Source organism: Mesocricetus auratus, unplaced genomic scaffold (assembly GCF_017639785.1).
Source record: "Mesocricetus auratus isolate SY011 unplaced genomic scaffold, BCM_Maur_2.0 Super-Scaffold_100028, whole genome shotgun sequence".
Classification (NCBI taxonomy): domain Eukaryota; kingdom Metazoa; phylum Chordata; class Mammalia; order Rodentia; family Cricetidae; genus Mesocricetus; species Mesocricetus auratus.
The window spans coordinates 24554098-24573546 of NW_024429209.1; the positions used below are offsets into that span (position 1 = coordinate 24554098).

A 19449-nucleotide genomic window follows, 5' to 3' on the forward strand; every position below is an offset into this window, starting at 1 on the left:
CAGCTTATCTCTCAAATTTCTTCTTCCATCTTCCCCATCTGGTATCCTGTGCCTCCTCTCCTGACCTTCACGCAGAGAGTCACATAGGTGCTGAAGCTCTTCACTTTACAGACTTAGCAAGGGCCTTTTTCCAAAGTAAGGTCACAGTCACTCACAGACACGATTTGGGAGTCAGTGCTCATGCACCCCCGTTTGTGTACATGTGAGATATACCATTCGCCCCTAAATTCCTCAAGTCTCAACCCTCTCTGCAGCATCAGCTCCGTGTTTAAAAAAAAGTCACTCAACTGTCTGTTAAACCACATACTTGAGGTTATCAAGACTAGTGTGTTTGTGGGAAAGGCCTCTGCACACAGGCATGGGTCTCAAAAGTAAATCATTCATCTAGTGGCTGTGATGGCAAGACAAGCACAGGGTGACAGCTCCTTTCAAAATGAAAAGGTTGATAAAGGGGGTCCCTGGCTACCAAAGTTTGAATCCCAAATGGCAAATTCTACTTAGATTCAAGGGTTATTAAAATCTAACGCCTGGCCCTGCTGATCTCTACTTCTGCTGTGCTAGGTGCAGTATAAGTGACTGTAGGAACACTCCCACACACACGCACACACTCACATTTGTAACCATCTACAATACTGCCTATATTTCACTTGTCTCTGTCCTGTACAGTCCATTCTAGCCGTGTCTCTGCTGCCCAGAATTTTGTGGTACACCGAGGAATCTCAAGAGTGAATATTACTAGTCACAGGGGGGTCCTCTGTGTAATCCTGATGTGGCCCAAGGTGGATGGCACTAGTCAGCAGTGTCTTAATGTCGGACACTGAAGTGACCCATCGTGGGATTTACTGGTCAGGAGAGTCCACTGTAGAACCCTGAAGAGGCTCGGGATGAATGACTTAGTCAGGGGAGTCCTCTGTGTGACAAAGAGGTAGTCCAAGAATGGATTCCATTAGACATGAGCATCCTATTGGGGAACTGAGGTAGCTTGGGGAGTGGATAAGCACCTTCATTCCTGACTTCCACCAAGATGATTGATTGGATCTGAGTTGAACACACAGACTTTCTGCCTCATCTGCAGCCTATACTCTGTGTCTGAGCAGCCTCTCCCTGAACTGCTTCTCCTCAGGCATAGGTTGAGAACATCCAAGATCTCCAAGCTCAAGTTTCTCATAGGGGTTCCTCAACTTCTTTCTTCTGAAATTTGACAACAAACATCAAGGAGAAATCAGGCTGTACTCTTCAAGTTGGCAGGAAACCTCCTCCAGTGGCTGAACTTCCCAATCTACCGCTTAATGATTCTGTTTCCACCCAACAGGGGAATACAACTCAGGCAAGTCTTTGATACTCTACCCCAACTACACCCTTTCCTACTTTTCAGTAACATGTTCCATGCTTACTTCCTTCTCAGTTGGGGCCAATTCCCATTTAGTTTGGATGTGAAGTGTCTCCTTGAACATAATGTGTGCTAAAGTCTGGGTCCCCAGATAGTGGTGTTATTGAGGCATGATTGGGTTAATCCATCCACGAGTTCATAGTGAATAGGCTATTAGCAGGTACAGGGAAGGCAGATAAAGACCAGTGGTGTGTGCTTGTGAAGCGTGAGTCATGCCGCGCCCCTGGCTTCTTCCTGTCTCTCTTCTCCATAGCCATCAAAACATGGAACAGTCTTTATCCATCACATCCTTCTGCCATGACGTTTCTGCCTTCCCACATCCTACAAGCAATGGAACCGACCAACCGTAAACCGAAACATCACTTCTGTTGGGAGACCTACAAGAGTGTCTTTAACACCTATACTTCCATTAACCATCCCTTCAAGGTACTGTGTGTTTGTTCTAACATGTACTTCAAACCTCTTCCAAGCCCAATCATTACCCAGTTTGGAACTCACTGTCACACTTTTGGGTGTTTGCTACAACAGCACCCCATTTTATAGACACAGAATTTGAGTTAGGTCTGGAGCTTCAGTAACGGGACATCGTAATCAAGTTGTTGAACCCACAAAAAGTTACTCTCTCACAGTCCTGGAGTAGGGACACCAGAAGTCAAGGTGTTGGCTTCACTCCTTCCACGAACTCCAGGGGAGGATCCACCTTGCCCCTCCAGATAGCCTTGGCTTGGGGCTATATCACTCCAGTCTTTGCCTATGTCTTCATTTGGCTTTTTCCCTGTGAGTTACTCCGAAATTCCTTCTTTTTTTTTTTTTAAATGCAAACTTTATTGATGGGAAAGAGGCAGATAGAGGGGGTGCAGGGGAACAATCGGGCCCACCCTTTTCTTTTCTTTTTTTTTTAATATTTTATTTATTTATTGTGTATACAGTCTTCTGCCTGCATGCCAGCAGAGGGCACCAGATCTCATTCAAGGTGGTTGTGAGCCACCATGTGGTTGCCGGGAATTGAACTCAGGACCTCCGGAAGAACAGTCAGTGCTCTTAACCTCTGAGCCATCTCTCCAGCCCCCGAAATTCCTTCTTCTTATACGGATATTACGAATGTATCCAGGATCCACTCGGAAAATCCAGGTGTAGAATGGTTTCTGAAGGCCACATTAGCAGGTTCGGAAGCACCCATATATGTTTAGGAACAGGGCCTACCATCAGCCCCCTGCTACCCTCCTGCCCTTCCAAAGGCTCTTCAGAGACAGGAAGTTGCTTGGGGTTCTAGTTAATCCTATTCTCTGCTTCTGTAGAAAGCAAGCCCTTCTTTTGCACCCATCACTGGTCCAAACACTGTGATTCACAGATTCTCTAATTAAAGAACCAGTAGGTACAAGAACATGTTACCACCCAACACTGGGAGATGCAGTGCTGGGTCCTAAGCATGAGCCATGAATGGAGCCAGATGATCCTTTATCAAACATCACTCTTTACCCCATTCACCTTGCACCCATCCCCTCAAACAGCTACTCTTCTAGGAATAGGATCCTCAATCCAGCCAGATGAAGCAGAAGCCACCGGCATCAAGACTAGTAGTCAAAGATACCCCAGCCCCAGAGGTTTTGGTCACTGGCCAAGGTCCTGTAGCCTCTCAGGAGACTCAAGCTGCCCAGCTTGCCCAGTGTTCCCCAACCTTAGGAGGAGACACCATGCTGACCTGAAGGTGAGTCCAGATTTGCTCTTGAGGTTCCGCAGTAGCTCCAGCTGATTCAGAGGCGGGATGAGTCTGGGGCAAGAGGAGGAGAAGTGAGTAAGCCTGACCTCTGTAAGATCTGAGGTTCAGCTCTGTACATCCATATCTACTTCACCCATGGGAGCAAACAGCAGCTTTCAGAGCACGAATGTATGACACCTGAAGCTCTGGGCTTAGTGCCTCCACCTCTCCCAAGCTCCAGGGCTGTCTTTACTCTCTCTCCCTCTCTCCTCTCATGTTGCTGCTGGGGCCTCAGACACAGGAAATGGTCAAGACCCAGCATGGACGGCAGGCCACGAGGGCCTAGTCCTTCAGCATGGAGTAGATCAAGAGAGCAGAGTCCAGGTAGGATATCCCTCCCCAACTCTCTTCCATTCTGCTTCCCCGCCCCCTGAAATTTTTCAAGGTGCTGCAAACACAGCAGCTCAACCTATTCAAAGTCTCAGACCCGTATGTCCCCTGGTGGAGTTTCTTTGCCTCCAAAGGCTGGAATGGTGCAGGGGGAAGGTCACAGAAAAAGGTCTTTGCTGGGCAAAGAGAAGCTCATTTCCAGGTCTATAGGATGATTATTAGCCTGGACAACTGGTCTCAATCAGGCCCTGATGCCCCCAGGGGACCCTCAGCATGCAGCCTGACTGTTCCTTTTCCTGACCTGGCCACTCACCACTCTCAGTCCCATGCCTGGCCTCTGCCTTCCTGCCCTGGCATTTGGTCAGCCCATATCCACAGCTCCAACAGTCTCAGGGAAGGCATGCTCCCACGTGGAAGGTAAACGTATCCCTTCCCACCTAGGGGTAAAAATCTCACCCCAACCCATTTTCTGCCCTTAGATCCTCAGCTTCCTCTTGGTTAGTGTCTGTCCCATGAAATCCCCACCTCATTTTAGGATAGACACAGCAAGTCCCTTGGCTCCTGTGGCCCTGGAGGCTGACACTCTTATCCCCATTATGACCCTACCTGCTCTAGGACAGCCTCAGCGTCAGATCCTCTTGCATTACTTTCAGTACTGGCCTCCTAGAGCCCCAGCCACGCACCAGGATCCTCAGGACCCCCGGCCTGTCCTTGTCCTTCGTTCTTGACCCCTCAGCTAAAAAGTACAGAGCCTGGGTTCTTGGGCTTGGGCTCCTGCGGCAGCTGGCCACCTCCTAGCCCATCCCCTCTGCGTGACCACAGGTGCCTCCTACTGGAAATGTCCTGTGTCTTCCCCATCCCTCTGCCTACCTCGCCTAGACTCTCTCAATACTCTCACCCTACCCATTAGATCTTTCAAATATGCCCAACAGCCTTGCCATGCTCGAAGTCAAACATTTAATCAATGGCTCTCCACCACCTCCAAAACAGAAGGGTCATTGGGTTTACTGGCAAACTAGTCTTGCTCTTCAATCTTGTTCCTCCACTCAGAGAGACCCACCCTGTACCCCTGGGCCACTACTGCCTCGGACTGTCTTCTCCCCCCCCCCACCTCTTCTTTTACCTTGGCAAAGGATAGCTACATCTGGGCCCTCTTGCTTCATAGCCACTACCCCATGCTGGTTAAAAAAAACTGAAGTCCCACTCAGAGCTTCTCTCCTTATCCCTTTCTGCCTCCCCTCCCCCAAGGCCATTCACTGACCTTGACAAGTCAGCGTGAAGCAGGAGCCTAGCAATCAGAGTTAGTGGCTAGTGCCACGGTGATCCTCCCCTCCACTTTTTTCACCAGCCCTGGGGCCTGGAGCAGGGTCCTCGGCACAACCCTCTCCTGCGGACCCCCCCACACAACCAGCGCCACATAGGCCCAGGTTAGACACAGGTAAAACCATCCCTCCCAGCCACACTGGACGCATGCCCAGGACACACAAAGCAGCCACCAGGGGCAGACACATGGAAGTGGGGCCGTGCACATAGCTGGTCGCCAGTCACAGACGGCTGGGGGAGGGGCAACCCCAGGAGAGCGGCAGCTAATCTGAGGATGCTGTTGGTCTCATGGGACAACTCCAGACACACAGGTTGGGGGGGTTCTGTGTGTGTGTGTGTGTGTGTGTGTGTGTGTGTGTGTGTGTGTGGTTGGTTGGGGGGGTGCATCTTCTTTCTGGATATGGTGCTGGCTGGAGAAGATGCGCTGGAGGAAGAGCATAGTAGGACAGCACACAGGTCTTCCACCTGCCAGGGGACTAGGCTCCCCAGGAAAGGTTGGACCTTAGGGTGCTACTTCCACAGCTACATGTGCCTCTGGGGTCTGGGAAGGAGAAATCCAAGGTCGTGGTCAACTGAACAACCCTTCTGTTTTGAGAGTCAAGGGCTTACTCTCCTAGCCCAGTCCCTACAAAAGGCAGGAGACAGGTCACAGCTCCAAAGAAAAGAACCTATACCTGCTACTGGACCGGGGGGGGGGGGACACGGACGGGACACTTTGTAGGGCTGTGCTGGTATGAGAGTCTTCCTCCAGCACAGGCCCCACCCAACCAGGGAGGGTGTGGCTCGCCTTGTACGTGTTGAATAAAGCTTCCCAGGCAGCTCAGCTGCATGCAAATTGGCCCTAGCTAAACACAGCAAGAGGGAGCCACCACCCAGAATAAATAACTCTGTTTCCCAGGCCTTCGTACTTTCTCCACCGTAGTATAAAGACTCTGGAGTTGTTGGGGGGATTCAGACTCTAGGAGGGATACGCTAGAGCAGATGACCAGAGTAGGGTTCTGGTCCCGGGTATGCTCCTGGTCCTGGACATGGATCCCTCAGAAACATGGTGAGTCCCACGACCACCACTCTGCTCATAAGTGGGGGAGGCAGGGTTGAGGAATCACAGCTGTTAAGACAAGGCAGGAAGCAGGCCAAGGAACAAGACACACCGAGAACAAGGGGTCCAGCAACAGGAAAGCGGCAGCTGAGGAAGCAGGAGTCAGAGAGGCAAGGTTTGCTCACACTGCCCAGGAGGAGCTATGGGTTAACACAGGGACTCCAGGCAGGGAAGGGCCACAGGGTAACAGGGTCCAATGATGGTAGCATGAGGTCTAAAGGGCGGGTACTCTAGGGTGGGATATAGGCTCTAAAGGGTTTGCCCCACCCCAAACTTAGACAGACGAGAGCTACACACATCTTCCATCCCATGCATGTCCTACCTGGAGGCCCCATAGGTTTGAGTTTGCGAGCTTTCAAGGGTTTCACACATACACACAAAGGGGAAAAGAACCAAAAAAATTTTTTAAAAGAACGGGATAAGAAAAAGAAAACGAAAAATAAAGTGGAGGGAAATAGGGGAAACAACAGAATAAAGAAAATTAGCCCATAGCTCAATCCTGTCCCAATGCCCTGCAAGGAGCATGGAGCTTGGGGCAGGGCCAGCCAAGGGCTCAAGGCTCCAGAGGAGCCAGGGGTGGGTGCTGAAGAAGGAATGGCAAGGCCACCTTTGTCCTAAGCAATGCCCTGCCAAGACTAATGCAGGCAGAATGGCGTACGGTCCATCTGACCATTGCTGGTCGTCAGGTCCCTGACGGTAGACAGTCCCAAGCCCAGGAGCCCTGGCAGAGCTCTGTGCCCAGTGCTACCTGGAGATGACTCAGATGGAATGAAGTGCTCTGCCATCGGTAATGGAGCTGGCCCAGTCTCGTCTCTCTCAGTTCAGGGTGAAGGGATAGCACCAAAAGGGCTCTGACTTAACCTATCTATCTTCAAGTATCACACCTTCAGCTAAGCGCAAGCTTTGTGCACACAGTCCCCAAACCAGGGCTGCCACCTGCATTCTGAGCAGCGGTTCACAGGCCAGCTGGCACTGCTCCCTGGCGGCCCCCAGAAAGGCTCTTCCTGACCTCTTCCTGCTTTCTAGATTTTCCTGGGGTATCCCGGACTATCCTGGGGTATCCTGTGCTCTATTTTGCTGTGGATGCCCGGAGCCCATTGGACAATAAGGTGACTTTCCTCTAGACTCCCACTTTAGTCTGCGTTATTACACACACACACACACACACACACACACACACACACACACACACACCATAGTTTCCCTGGTCTTTTCTGGAGAACACAGTCACCACTACCCTTCGTCTTAAGTCTTGGGCTGCTGGAGGCTTCTTGGCATTGCAGCACTAAGTCCATCACTCATCTCATGGGACAGCTCGGGTTGGGGATCACAACACAATGTACCCAAAAAGAGGGGTGGAGGGCGAAGGATGAGTACAAGACTAAGAAATGAAAGCCACAACACTCACTGTAAAACAAGGAACAAAATCAATACTGCGAAATAAACCGCACAGAATCCTTTGTGGAAAAATACATACACTTGGGGGCAAAAAAAAGAAAAAGAAAAAGAAATAGAAATCAATGGGAGTAAAGAACAAATGGAAACGAAAAAAACAAACCGCCATGCAGGGTGGTGAGGCGGGGCCTGGCGCGGTACCTGTACATGGGGACAGTGACTGTGCGCTCGTAGTATTGCCACGTGGAGTGCAGGTCGGTGCGTGAGAGGTTAGTAGCATAGAATCTCCAGGCAGACTGCGGTGGAAAGAGGTGAGATTGTCGTGGCTGGGCAGAGGCTACCCTTCTCCCGGGACCTCAGCAACATAGAACTGCAACCCCATGCCTGTCTTCACCCCCACAGCCTCAGTTTAACATTGTGGGACAAGCATGATACCCAACGGAAGCTGGTGGGGTATGGGAGATACTCTTGTCTCTAGCTCAAACTGAGTCTGCGGTAAGCCTTGGTAATCTCCTTCCCTTCTGTCTTTCTTGGCATCCAGTGGGTGACTCGATTGCCCTCCCTGGCCCAAACAAGACCTAACCCCAACCCCATGAGACCTGGGAAGGGAGGTGAGGTTAGGGTGTAACTCCTTCTTCCAGGCAAGGTGGCCCAGGCTCCATCTTCCTCACTGGCTCAGGCTTCTTTCCATTCCCCTATACATGCTTTTATATATGTAGCATAATCCACATGGCATGTAGTCCATCGTTTTGATTGCTTTAAAGTACACACACCATTGTGTAACCATGGCCACTCTCTACCCACAGCTTCTGACCCTTGGAAAGGCATGCCCATACATAGACATTTCCATTCCAACCTCCTCCTAGGCTCTGGCAGCATCAGTCTTGTAGTCTCTGCAGATTTGACTGTTTTGGAAACTTCCTGTCCATGGAATCTCATGGTTATGTGGTCTGCCTGTTAGTTTCTTGCACGGAAGGCAAGGCCCTCAGAGCTGACCTGAACTTTGGTGTGCACTGAGCTTCATCCCTTTCCTTACTAAATGACACTCGGTTGTACAGATGCGTCACACGCATTTTGATCATGCCCCCAGTGAACATAGCCACCCCCCCACGCTATACAGCTGTTATGTACGGAGCACTATAAAACAGGCAGGATTTCGGTTGAACACCTGCTTTAGGTTCTAACAAGGGAGTGACCATGTGGGTAAGGAAACAATTCCATGTGTCACTTAGAATCCAGAATTTCCACACATGAGACAGATGCTCCCCCAGAGAGCCCAGCTCTGATTATTGTTTCCTGAGTGGTCGCTGCACCGTGCACCCCCTCAGTGATGTGTGAAGGCCCAATGCCACCAAGTGCCACACTTACTTTCCATTTTTTTTTTCATTTTGACCATTCCAGTGATCGTGAAGTGGCCTCTTGTGATTTGATCTTCATTCCTCTAGCAACATAACTAATCTTTTCACGGACTTGTGTCCAATTGTCTTTCCTTCTTGGAAAAGTGCCTATTTGAGTCCCCTGCTCCCAAACCCTCTGAGTTGTTTGTCTTGCTGTGATTGAGTTTTTAGGGTTCTTCATATGTCCTGGATATTGAATGCATTTCCAAGCTCTCCCCGCCTTCCCATTCAATGGGTTTTCTTTTCGCTCTTGAAGGTCCTTTGAGGCACGACTTTTAAATTTTAATGCTCTCTAGTTTTACTTTCGTTATTTGTGCTTTTTTGGTGTCACATATAGAAGATAAAAACAATAGATCTTGCTTACTTCTAAAGAGTTTAACAGTTTTAACTCTTTAATTTAAGGCAAGGTCTCACAGCGTATCCCAGCCTAGCCTCAAACTCAAGATCCTCTCGCCTCAGCCTCCAGAGTTCTGGTATTACCAGTAAGCGCCACAAAGCCTGGCCAAACATCATTTAAAAAAGAAAAAAAAGCTCCAAATAAGGCATGACAACATACGTCTGTTACACAGAATTTAGGAGGCTGAAGCAAGAGGATCACATAAGTTTGAGGCCAGCCTCTGCAATAAGACAAGCAAACGACAACGATCACAATAACAGTAAAACAGGCCTTCAGCTGCACCACACCACGTATTGAAGGAGTTCTCATCTGTAATCAGTCTACAAATGGGCTAACTCATGCATGCACGGTCCTGCTGGTACATACACTTGTCCTTGTGTGAGAACTACACTGTTTTGATCATTGCAGCTTTGCAATAAATTTAAAAATCTGAACTTGTAAGTGCCCCTACTGTCTTCTCCTGCTTCAGCGCAGGATTTCCATTTTGTTTCCACAGACACCTTTAGGATTAGCTTTTCTGCTTTTGCAGAAGGGCATGGAGGGCATTGGACTTACGAGAAGTGCACTGAGCCTGCAATATCAATGTTTGGGAAGAACATTTTAACGAGGTTAGATCTTCTAGTCCGTGAACATGAGATGCCTTACTTTGGTCTCCATCGATAATTTCAGTAACATCACGGACTACATGGTGTCCAGGCTGGCGAGGCTGACTTCTACAGAATGGAGATGCTTTTGGGGGCACAGGAGGCCCTGGGACCTCCTCTGAGACTCCCCTCTGAGATTTTTTTTCTGCTTGGGAGTCAGAATCAAACTCAGGTGATAAGCCTTTTGAAAAAATCAATCCTTCTATCCTGGCCACTGGGGTCACTGCTAACCAAATCTTTGAACCCCCAAAGTACAGGAAGGTCAGCCTTGCTCGGAGGAAGGATCTTTGGATCCGCTATTCTGCCACACTGCCTTTACCCTATGATCACGCATCATGAATGGGTTGGAGACGTCTTGAAGCTCTAGGGACCACCTTGAAGTCCACAGTGGGGAAAACTGCAGGCAAGGCAGAGAGACCGCTCTGTCCTGATAAGGACACTTTATCCACAGGTGTCCTCTGTCACATGTGGGTAAAGCAGAGACAGCAGATGCTGTCGCTCTTTGGTGGCACTTCTGACTTTTGGAAGATTCACAGGCTGTTGTTGAATGGCCTTTGAGAGGAGTGTATGGGGGGTGGTGACATTCAGTTTTTGCTGTCCCATCTTAAACCTTTTGGCCCCATGGACCTGCAGTCACTTTCTTTTTCAAACGGGCATTCTGCTCTTCTTTTTTGTTTTGTTTTGTTTGTAGTTACAAAACAATAGCCGTGTGTTTTGTGGTGAGAGCTATGTAACACATACACAAAAGGAGGCTGGACCCAAGGTTGAGACTGTGATGGCCACATCTTTTAAAGAGAAAGACTGATATAGAGCCACATTCAACTGGCAGGAAATACTGGTCAGCGCTAGGGTCCAGAAGGAATCTCTGTCTTCTTGCATGCACGTCAGGGGGCCTCTACATCCCCCTGCCCCTCAGTGGTAAGACCAGCTGGTAGGTTTGGGGAAGGAAGGCACAGTGTTCACAGGTTGAACAGCCAGACGGAAGGACCCCAGACATGGCTCAAGAGCCACTTGCTGCCAGATTGTCAACCTCTATAAGCTGTGAGTCTCACAGCTGCACGATGTGATGAGACACCTACATCACAGGGCACTGGAGGTGATCTGGATGGTTACTGGAACAGTATGGCCTGAGCCAACTGCCCACTGGGGACAGGACCACCCAGCATCACTAGCATGAGTCACGGGGTACGGCCTCAGGTGTCAGAACACAATCCCGTCTTCCAAACATGGGCCTATCCATAGACACGGGAAAGCCTGGTACAGCCATTGTCAGTGCCAAGATCTTGGTGGGCTTCCCTTCTAGATAAGGTGGGGGTCAGAACAGGGGTTGGTCCCTAGCGGGGACTAAGGCTCACCTGGATCAGACCTGCCGCAGGGTTCCGCCGCTTCTCAAAGTGTTTTTGCCGATGCTGCTCCTGGACTTTCAGAGCAAAGCCAGATCCCAAGATGCCCTGCAAATCACCGAGGTCAGACCACATCCTGGGACCATGCCCCTCCTCACCCTTACCTACAATGCATGTGCTTCACAGGTGTCACCTACATCCTACATCCTTGGAACGCCCCAGTAGTTCATCACCTAGAGACCAGGCTGGGAATCTCTAACCGGCAAAAGGCACCCTCCTAACCTACCCTGTCCACGGGGCAGCTGCCCTCTGCCAAACCCAGTGGAGCAGTCGGCACACCCATCCCATTCTGTATAGGGTGAATGAGGACCCCACTGTCTAGGGTCATTCAGATGGGAGAGCCACAGAAGTCAACAGAGCTATGTCAAAAGGCCCGGTCTATGCCGGGCGTTAGTGGCGCGCACGCCTTTAATCCCAGCACTTGGGAGGCAGAGGCAGGCAGATCTCTGTGAGTTCAAAGCCAGCCTAGTCAACAGAGCAAGTTCCAGGACAGGCTCCAAAGCTACACAGAGAAACCTCGTCTCGAAAAACCAAAATACAACAACAACAGCAAAAAACAGGCCCGATCTGAAGACACTGTAAGTCTGCCTACTGAGGTTACAGGCATCTAAAACAGGGGATCCTCACTCTGGCCAGGTCAGGGGCCTCTCTAGAGACTGTGAACCCTACAGGGACCTGCTCCTGTCTAAGATCCTCACAGTTCACAGGTGGCTTGTAGTCAGGTCTTACAGGGAGCCTCTGAGACATCCCTAGGGCTGGAAGGGGTGTAGGACTCACTGCGGGAAGAGCGAAGAAGGAGACACCAATGAGGGTAAACGTCGCTGCCAACAGCCTCCCATTCCAGGTCTGAGGGTACTTGTCCCCGTAGCCAATGGTCGTCAGGGTGATCTGAGGAGCAGGGGGCCCTGGTTACTTGGGCAGGCTGACAATGGCCCACCAGAGGTCTACAATCCCAGGCCAGATGTCCCTACTCAGTCATGGGAAGCTCACCCAAGTAGTTTGCCTGCACCTTTGGGGGCAACTAGACACTGATGGTCACTCAGACTTCGGGTGGATGGGCGGGAGGGTCAGCCTTGTCCTGTCACCCATACTAGGGCAAAGCAAGGCCAGGGTCAGCATAGGCTGTCCTTTATCCTTTATTCCACCAAACCCCCAATCTCTTTTCATTCCCAAGGCTCCCCTGGTTAACACTTGGGACAGGTAGACTATGCAGTACACACCAGCACCAAGCAAGGACAGGAGTTTCCATCCAGGTGAATGGCTGATGTATCTGGGCCCCCTGCCCTGTGCTCAGAAATAGGGGGCACCAGTGAGCTGATGGGTACCCACCAAGTCAGGGGACAAGAGCAAGCAAATGCAGGGTGCCAGGGTCTGTAGAGGGTAAGGAGTCAGCAAAGGCCAAGGAGAGTAGGGTTCAGGGATGATGGGGTACGGACTAGGAGAAGGCCTGGCCCAGGACAGGAGGAGGCCAGTAGAGGCAGGTAGGAGGTGGCCAAGAAGACAGAAGGGTAATAGCGAGGGGACTGCATTTTAGGAACCAGTAGACATCTTAAAATACAAAGATTGCTTTGAAACGATAAAAACAAAACGTTTGCTTCAGTTCTAAAAGAGAAGGAAGGCCTAGACCCAAGACATGCTGAAGAGAATGAGCTGTATCATCCTCCAGGGCCCTGGGGCCAGCTGGTTTACATCTCAGGTCCCCTGGATGCAAAGCTGACTCCCTCGGCAGAGCCCGGGGCACGCAGTCAGACAGTCCAGCTGCCCCTGCTCAGTGTCTATCACGTACTCTCCACTGCCACGTACCTCCCAGCCTTAAACTCACTTCACTCCCAACAGTCCTGCTTCTTCCCAAGAGGACACAGGATCCCAGGCCCGTGGCCATTAGTAAGATCATTAATAAACTGCCCCGTGGCTTCATTCCAGGAGAAGTTGTCTGATCCTCTCCCAGTGACTGCAAGCACAGCACCCGTCCAGGTCACCACCTCCCGGCTCTGCCCTGAGCCCTCAAGGAGTCCAGAACATTGGGGGAGGAAGGGCTAGAAGAAACCCATTTCTGTCTAATTAGGGTGGGTCTCAGGGCTAGTGCGATGTTCAGGAAACAGGGACCTAGGAAACCTGCCATCCATACCCACTCCAAGCAGATGTCCAGTGGTATCTAAAAGGCCCTTCTGCAAAGGTGCAATGACAGAGGACTTCCGGAATATTCCAGGCAGAGTCGAGCATGGGGAGCCTCAGGCACAAAGGCCAGGTAAGGTTCTAGCATTTGGGCAGCACCAAATGGTGTAGGATTCAAGGCCACTGTCAGCAGAAAAGCCCCAGAGAGTCAGGGCCTGTGGTTTCCTTTTGCAGTGTGTGTGTGTGTGTGTGTGTGTGTGTGTGTGTGTGTGTGTGTGTGTGTGTGGTGCATGCAGTGCATGTGGTGCATGTACATGGTGTGTGGTATGTGTCTGTAAGTGTGTCTGCACACGGATGTGTGTATGTGATGTATGTGGAGTGTGTGATGTGTGTGTGTGTGTGTGTGTGTGTGCACATGCGCATACACATGTGTGGCGTGTGGGGTGAAGCCAAACTTTTACATGGGTGCTGGGGAATTCCCGTGCTTTAACAGCAAGCCCTTTACCCACTGAGCCGTCCTGCCTTTGTCCCCTCCCTTATTCCTCACAGTGACAGGCAGGACTGACTGGAGGTTGGAGTTCAGAAACAAGTGGCCTGGAATGGTGGCAACTGGCCTTGGCAATGGGAGGCCGTGACAACAATGCTGCCTCCGCCCTCCAACTGCTCCAAAATTGTGAGGGTTGTTCATACTCCTGAGCTGGGGAGCCCCGGGGATGGCTCTATACTGGTCACTACTCTCAGAACCCCAAAAATCTCCCACCCCAATCTTCCTCCTCCAAAATTCAGTGGAGGTTTCAGGAAGGCGATGGGAAGGAAGGAACCGTCTGCCCCCTGTCACATCTACCAACACAATAACCACACCAACCGCAGCCCTCATCTCCACATGCCATCATGTCTACAGCCAGCCACCAGATGGCCACCAAGAGACATGCCCATCCAGGCTAGCCTAAAGGCTGTTAGGTCTCTCCTCAGGTCCTAAGGGGCAGGGTATACTCTCAGGACGGCTGTACCAAGAGGATGTGGGGGAGGAAGCTATCAGTGACCAGGACTTACCAGGCCCCACCAGAGTGCATCTGCATAGGTGTCAAAGTGGTCATTCTCACCCTTCTCGGCCAAGTACACCAGAAACGAGGCCAGGATGAGGCAGAGGAAGCCAATGTACCAGGCAGTCACCAGCTCCTGCAAACGCAGGAGACCGTATCATTGTCCCGCTCAGGCCGACCTGGACAGTGTCAAGCATGGGAGCCCTGCCCTGAACTCTGTGTGCATCACAAGGGCTTCAGAGGATGGGATCCCCTCAAGGCACAACTAGAGTAGACATTGGTCGGGGCTGGCAACAGGGCTTGTCCTGAACAATCAAGGGTGGCTGCTGCCTATACAGTACAACTTTATCAACTGACTATTTTAGACCTGGGAGAGGGACATCCAACAGCCCGGTAAACATCCTGCCTGTGGCTGGGGAACACATACCCCAAGCCAGGAGTTGTAGTCCCCGCACTGTTTAGATACTCTGGAGATATCCTCAAGAGGGGCTCTGGGACTCAACAGGTATATATTCAGTTCCCAAGACTGAGGGTGCAATGCAGTGAGTGAGAGAGACCAGGCCTCAGGGAGCTCAACTTCCCCAGGGTCCAGCGCTGTCGTGGTCACAAAAAAAGGGGGCCCGGGCAGGTTAGAGAGCATTTGACTCGATGAGCCCATGGGGTGCACAGAGGACCCATAGTGTCACCTGGCAGAAACCAAGTCTTGCCCACCGGGGACTCCCTCAACACAGACCGTGTACACACACAGCCACTCCATGAGTACCCTGGACCAGCAGCCACCACAAGCCACAGCTTAAACAACCCCTCGGCCGGTGATTCAGGCAGAGTATCGATCGGGGCCCTCAGAACCAGGAAGGGAAATGCTCAGCTACAGGGGCTGCCAGCTATATATAGGGAGGATGGCTCAGACTGGGAACAGAAACAGCTTTCCTGGCTACGCCCAGCTTAGAGACCCCGCCCCCGGGAGGGACTTTGGAGCCAGGGTGACCAGCAGGCCCCAGGCTGGGTGGGCCAAGGCTCACCTTACTGTGAGCATACACCACCGATCCCAGGAGCTTCCAGGTGCCGCCCCTCCGGTCCATACGGATCATCCGTAAGATCTGCAGGAACCGCAGGCTCCGGAGTGCAGAAGTGGCAAAGACATTTCCCTGGGAGCCAGCAGCCAGCACAGCAATGGAAGCGATCAACACCATGATGTCTGTTGGAGACACGCGCACAACTCACAGGGTCTCCCTCCCCTGGGCCCCAAAGGAAGGGATCAGTGGCCCCATAGACATGCCAGGTCATGTAGGGCCCTGGGAAGGGCGGTTTCCTGTGCCCACCCCGCTGCCTACCTGTGGTACCCAGGGCAGGCTGCCCACCACTTTGTCCCTCCCGACATCTATTGCCCTGTGGGCACCAACTCCAAGTCACACTTGGAAGCAGTTCCTGCCCCAGACCCAACTCTGCTGGCTATGCCCACCAGGCCTCACCAATCACACAGAACGGCTTCCTGGCAAACTTGAGCCTTCCCCTCCAGCCTCGGTACCGGCAGCAGCAGCCTGCGGCCCAGATCCTCACAAAGTACTCAACGCCAAACACCACGATGGTCACGATTTCCTGGGAGGTGGGAGGGATACAGATGAAGACGCTGCCAGGCACCCTTAGGAGGGCTGCCTGTATGCTACACATGCAGTCTCAGGCCAGGGCTGCATAAAGCCCCCACGGCTCAGAAGCTAGAAGTGACAGGGCCCCCAGCTCGTGTCAGCCAGGACCGGAATCCCTTCTAGACACAGATGACCTCCCAAGGACTCGCTGCTATCAACCAGTAGGTCCCGGGCCTTGGACCGCCTAAGGAACCACCCTTCTTACCTCCCTTCTGAGCTAGATCTGCCCTGTTTGAGCTGGAGTGGTAGGGCTCTGGTGTTAGTGGGCTGGGTGGGCACACTAGCAAACCCTAGCAAAGGGAGAGCAGGCTCTTCTAGAATTCAGGCAGCCCCCCCAAGGGGGGCAGTGGGGCAAAGTGGGTGGAAGAGCCTTCTAGTGGGATCACTCTCCTTGAAGGGCCACCTCCGTTACCAATAGCAACAGAGAAATTACAGTACTGTTTCCATGACGCCCACCCCTGCCCCATCACAGGGTTTATGCGAGTGAGCATCAGGGCCTCCCACCCCTTCACCCACACCTCTTGGGGAGCAAGCACCACACACGTCCAATGGGGGCACCCGTGTACTTAGAATCGGTGGTGAGAGCTGCCTGGTGTGACGTCGCTTCTCCTAGGGGCTGGGAGGCTTGGAAGGGGCTTGAGGGCCTACACCACAGTGCCAGGAGCAGCAACAGTGGCTGTGGTTGCAAGAAAGCTTTTTATTCCGGAGGAGACCCTGGATACAGAAGGCCCGGCTCACTCAAACAATCAGAGGGACCCGGGGGTCGGGAGGGCAGGCTACTGCAGAGGTCTCTCCACCCGATTAACCAGGACTCTTTACCAGCCTCCAGGCCTCTCCCCACTCCCTGCCCAAGTGTGGAGCTTACCAAGATGTAGAGGGCCCCCTCTGAGCTCTTCTCGTACTCCTTGATGGTGGAGAATACGGAAAGCACGAGGCAGGAGAAGACCAGGAGAAACCTGCGGGAGGTGAGAGGCATGCAGTCATCAGGGGGCCAGCAGTCATCAGGGGGCCAGCAGTCACCAGGGGGCCAGCAGTCACCAGGGGGCCAGCAGTCACCAGGGGGCCAGCAGTCACCAGGGGGCCAGCAGTCACCAGGGGGCCAGCAGTCATCAGTGGGCCAGCAGTCGCCGCCACATCCCAAGCCAGCAGCCCATGACTACTTGCTGGCACACCTGCTTCTAAAGCCATTGGAGGGCCCTCGGAGAACAGCAGGGAGAACACAGCCCGACACACCCCAGTTTCCAAGACTCCATAATCACACAGATTGATGACAGGGCCCTTCCCAACTCATGTCTATCTGGTTTTGGCCCCCGACAGCCTCGGCTAGTGCAAGAGCGATAAAAAGAACCAACTCCACACCGCTCACCCCCCACAGACGGCAGACACGCATACTTCTTCATGGAATGCAATGCTTCCTCCCTAGGTTCAGAGACAGAAAACTTCTCTTCCGACTAGATCTGGTGCTGGACAAGAACTTCCCAGATCACCTTTCTAGCCTTGGCCCCAGCTGCCGTGGTCTCTCCATTTCTCTTTCTAATTTAAATTTTAAAAAATTAAAAAGAGTCGGGCGGTGGTGGCGCATGCCTTTAATCCCAGCACTCGGGAGGCAGAGGCAGGCGGATCTCTGTGAGTTCGAGGCCAGGCTGGACCCATAGCCTCCAAAGCAATACAGAGAAACCCTGTCTTGTAAAAACCAAAAAAAAAAAAAAAAAATTTAAAAGACAAAGAAACAAACAAAAAAAGTTGCAATGATGCCTGCTCATCAGCCTATACTTTCTGCTGTAATTATTCCTCTCTCCTTTATTACCCAGCCTTTCCTGACCTACCAAAATTCTCCTGCAAAACTCTCCCAGCAAAATCCTCTGTCTCTTTCATGTCTTTGTGCATCCTCTGACAAGCCATCTACCGTCTCCCTGATCCTACCCCAGAGGACAAGTAACAGAGTCTACCATAGGAACCCAGCTTGTGGCCTTTGACAAGGTCATACCAACCAACCTAAACACACGATAGGCAGCATGGCAAGAACACTGCCTGCCGAGGACCACCACACCCACGTCTCATCCTGGGAGACTGGAACAGCTCCAGCTAAATCACAGAGGCAGATTCTAGGGCCAGTGAGATGGCTCAGCAGGTACAGACGCTTGCTGCCAAGCCTCAGGACCTGAGTTTCATCCCCTAGACTCACAAGGTAGAAAGAGAAAACCATCTCCCACAGAATGATCTTCTGATCTCCACGTGTGCACTGTGCAGGGCGGGGAGAGAACCAGAATACTAGAATAGACTTTTTTTTTTTTTTGGTTTTTCCAGACAGGGTTTCTCTGTATTGTTTTGGAGCCTGTCCTGGAACTCGCTCTGTAGACCAGGCTGGTCTCGAACTCACAGAGATCCGCCTGCCTCTGCCTCCCGAGTGCTGGGATTAAAGGCGTGCACCACCTTCGCCGCCCGGCTTAGAATAAACATTTTTAAACAGAAAATGCAAACCCCAACACAAATGGGATGTGTGTGTCACTTCTCAAACAGCTCAGGTAATACTAACGTTTTTCTGCAGATGGCAACCTGCCACACAAAACAGGCACATCCAACACATAGTCATCGAGTCCTGTGCACGGAACATGCTTGACCACAAGGCACCAAGAAGAGCTCCACATCCATCGGAACCACAGATCTCTTGCTCAAAGAGCTTTCTTTCACCTGCTCCCCCCTGCCAGCAGCCCCCTGCTACCTTCAAGGGCCAGACATCCGTCCACACGCCCAGCACACAATGGTAATAACGATGATGACTATGACGACAGAGGTACCATGCTCCTTCCTGTCGGGTCTTAGGGTCCTCCTACCACCATGGCTACCTTTAATAGCAGATGAGTCCCAGGGGGGTCAGGTTCCTTCCACATAAACCTCTCTCTCAGCCTAATGTGTGGAACTGGCCACTGTCCCCACCTGTTCTTCCCTCTTACCATTCTTTGATGTCCTCTATTGCAAGCCCAGGGTACGCTGTCCATGAGGACATGCCCCCTTGGGTAGTCACCCTCCAACCCAGACAGGTTGGGAACACAGCACAAAGGCCCTTGCACCCACAGATCTCCAGGAAAACCAGGAATATTAGGCACAATCATCCTCTCCAAGGAATGGACTTAAAACCTGGTCTTCCATCCAGAAATCTAGGAATTGGAGGCGATTAACAGTCTGGTGATCTGCATTATCTGTTGAGACAGGCCATATCAAGTTCTACAACCAGGACCAGAGGTGGCTAACAGCCCAAATGACCTCTACAATATCTGTATGACTGAGACCAGGCCAGGTCCTTCCTTAGGCCCCTAAGCTAATACAGGTAGTCTGTCTCTAGAGTCCATCTTCCTGGAAGAAAAAGCATGTACCCCGAGTTGAGCTTCAATGTAATTATATGCTCCCTTGTGCACCAGGAATTGTATTACACCAGAAAAGTTTTCCCCCAATTCTATTGTGCCTAAATACGCTGACAATACCCCCCACCTGGCATCAGACTCTATAT

The 19449-nt window shown here is 51.7% G+C and overlaps 1 protein-coding gene across 20 annotated transcripts in view; it reads right to left on the reverse strand.

The window, feature by feature from the left end:
* The window catches only part of Kcnq2 (potassium voltage-gated channel subfamily Q member 2), a 57007-nt gene that overhangs the window by 17654 nt on the left and 19904 nt on the right, over positions 1 to 19449 (reverse strand). For 11 of the 20 annotated variants that reach the window (XM_040732671.1, XM_040732675.1, XM_040732673.1 and 8 more), the window contains exons 2-10: positions 16807 to 16897; positions 15768 to 15894; positions 15318 to 15493; positions 14306 to 14431; positions 11915 to 12025; positions 11090 to 11185; positions 7498 to 7592; positions 6224 to 6253; positions 3093 to 3161 (exon numbers count right to left, since the gene is read on the reverse strand). In XM_040732671.1, the coding sequence (XP_040588605.1) occupies positions 3093 to 3161; positions 6224 to 6253; positions 7498 to 7592; positions 11090 to 11185; positions 11915 to 12025; positions 14306 to 14431; positions 15318 to 15493; positions 15768 to 15894; positions 16807 to 16897 (921 nt within the window). Of the gene's footprint in view, positions 1 to 2142; positions 2536 to 3092; positions 3162 to 6223; positions 6254 to 7497; positions 7593 to 11089; positions 11186 to 11914; positions 12026 to 14305; positions 14432 to 15317; positions 15494 to 15767; positions 15895 to 16806; positions 16898 to 19449 lie in introns of those variants that run through there. The other 9 variants (XM_040732677.1, XM_040732672.1, XM_013116644.3 and 6 more) reach the window with 3 other exon arrangements.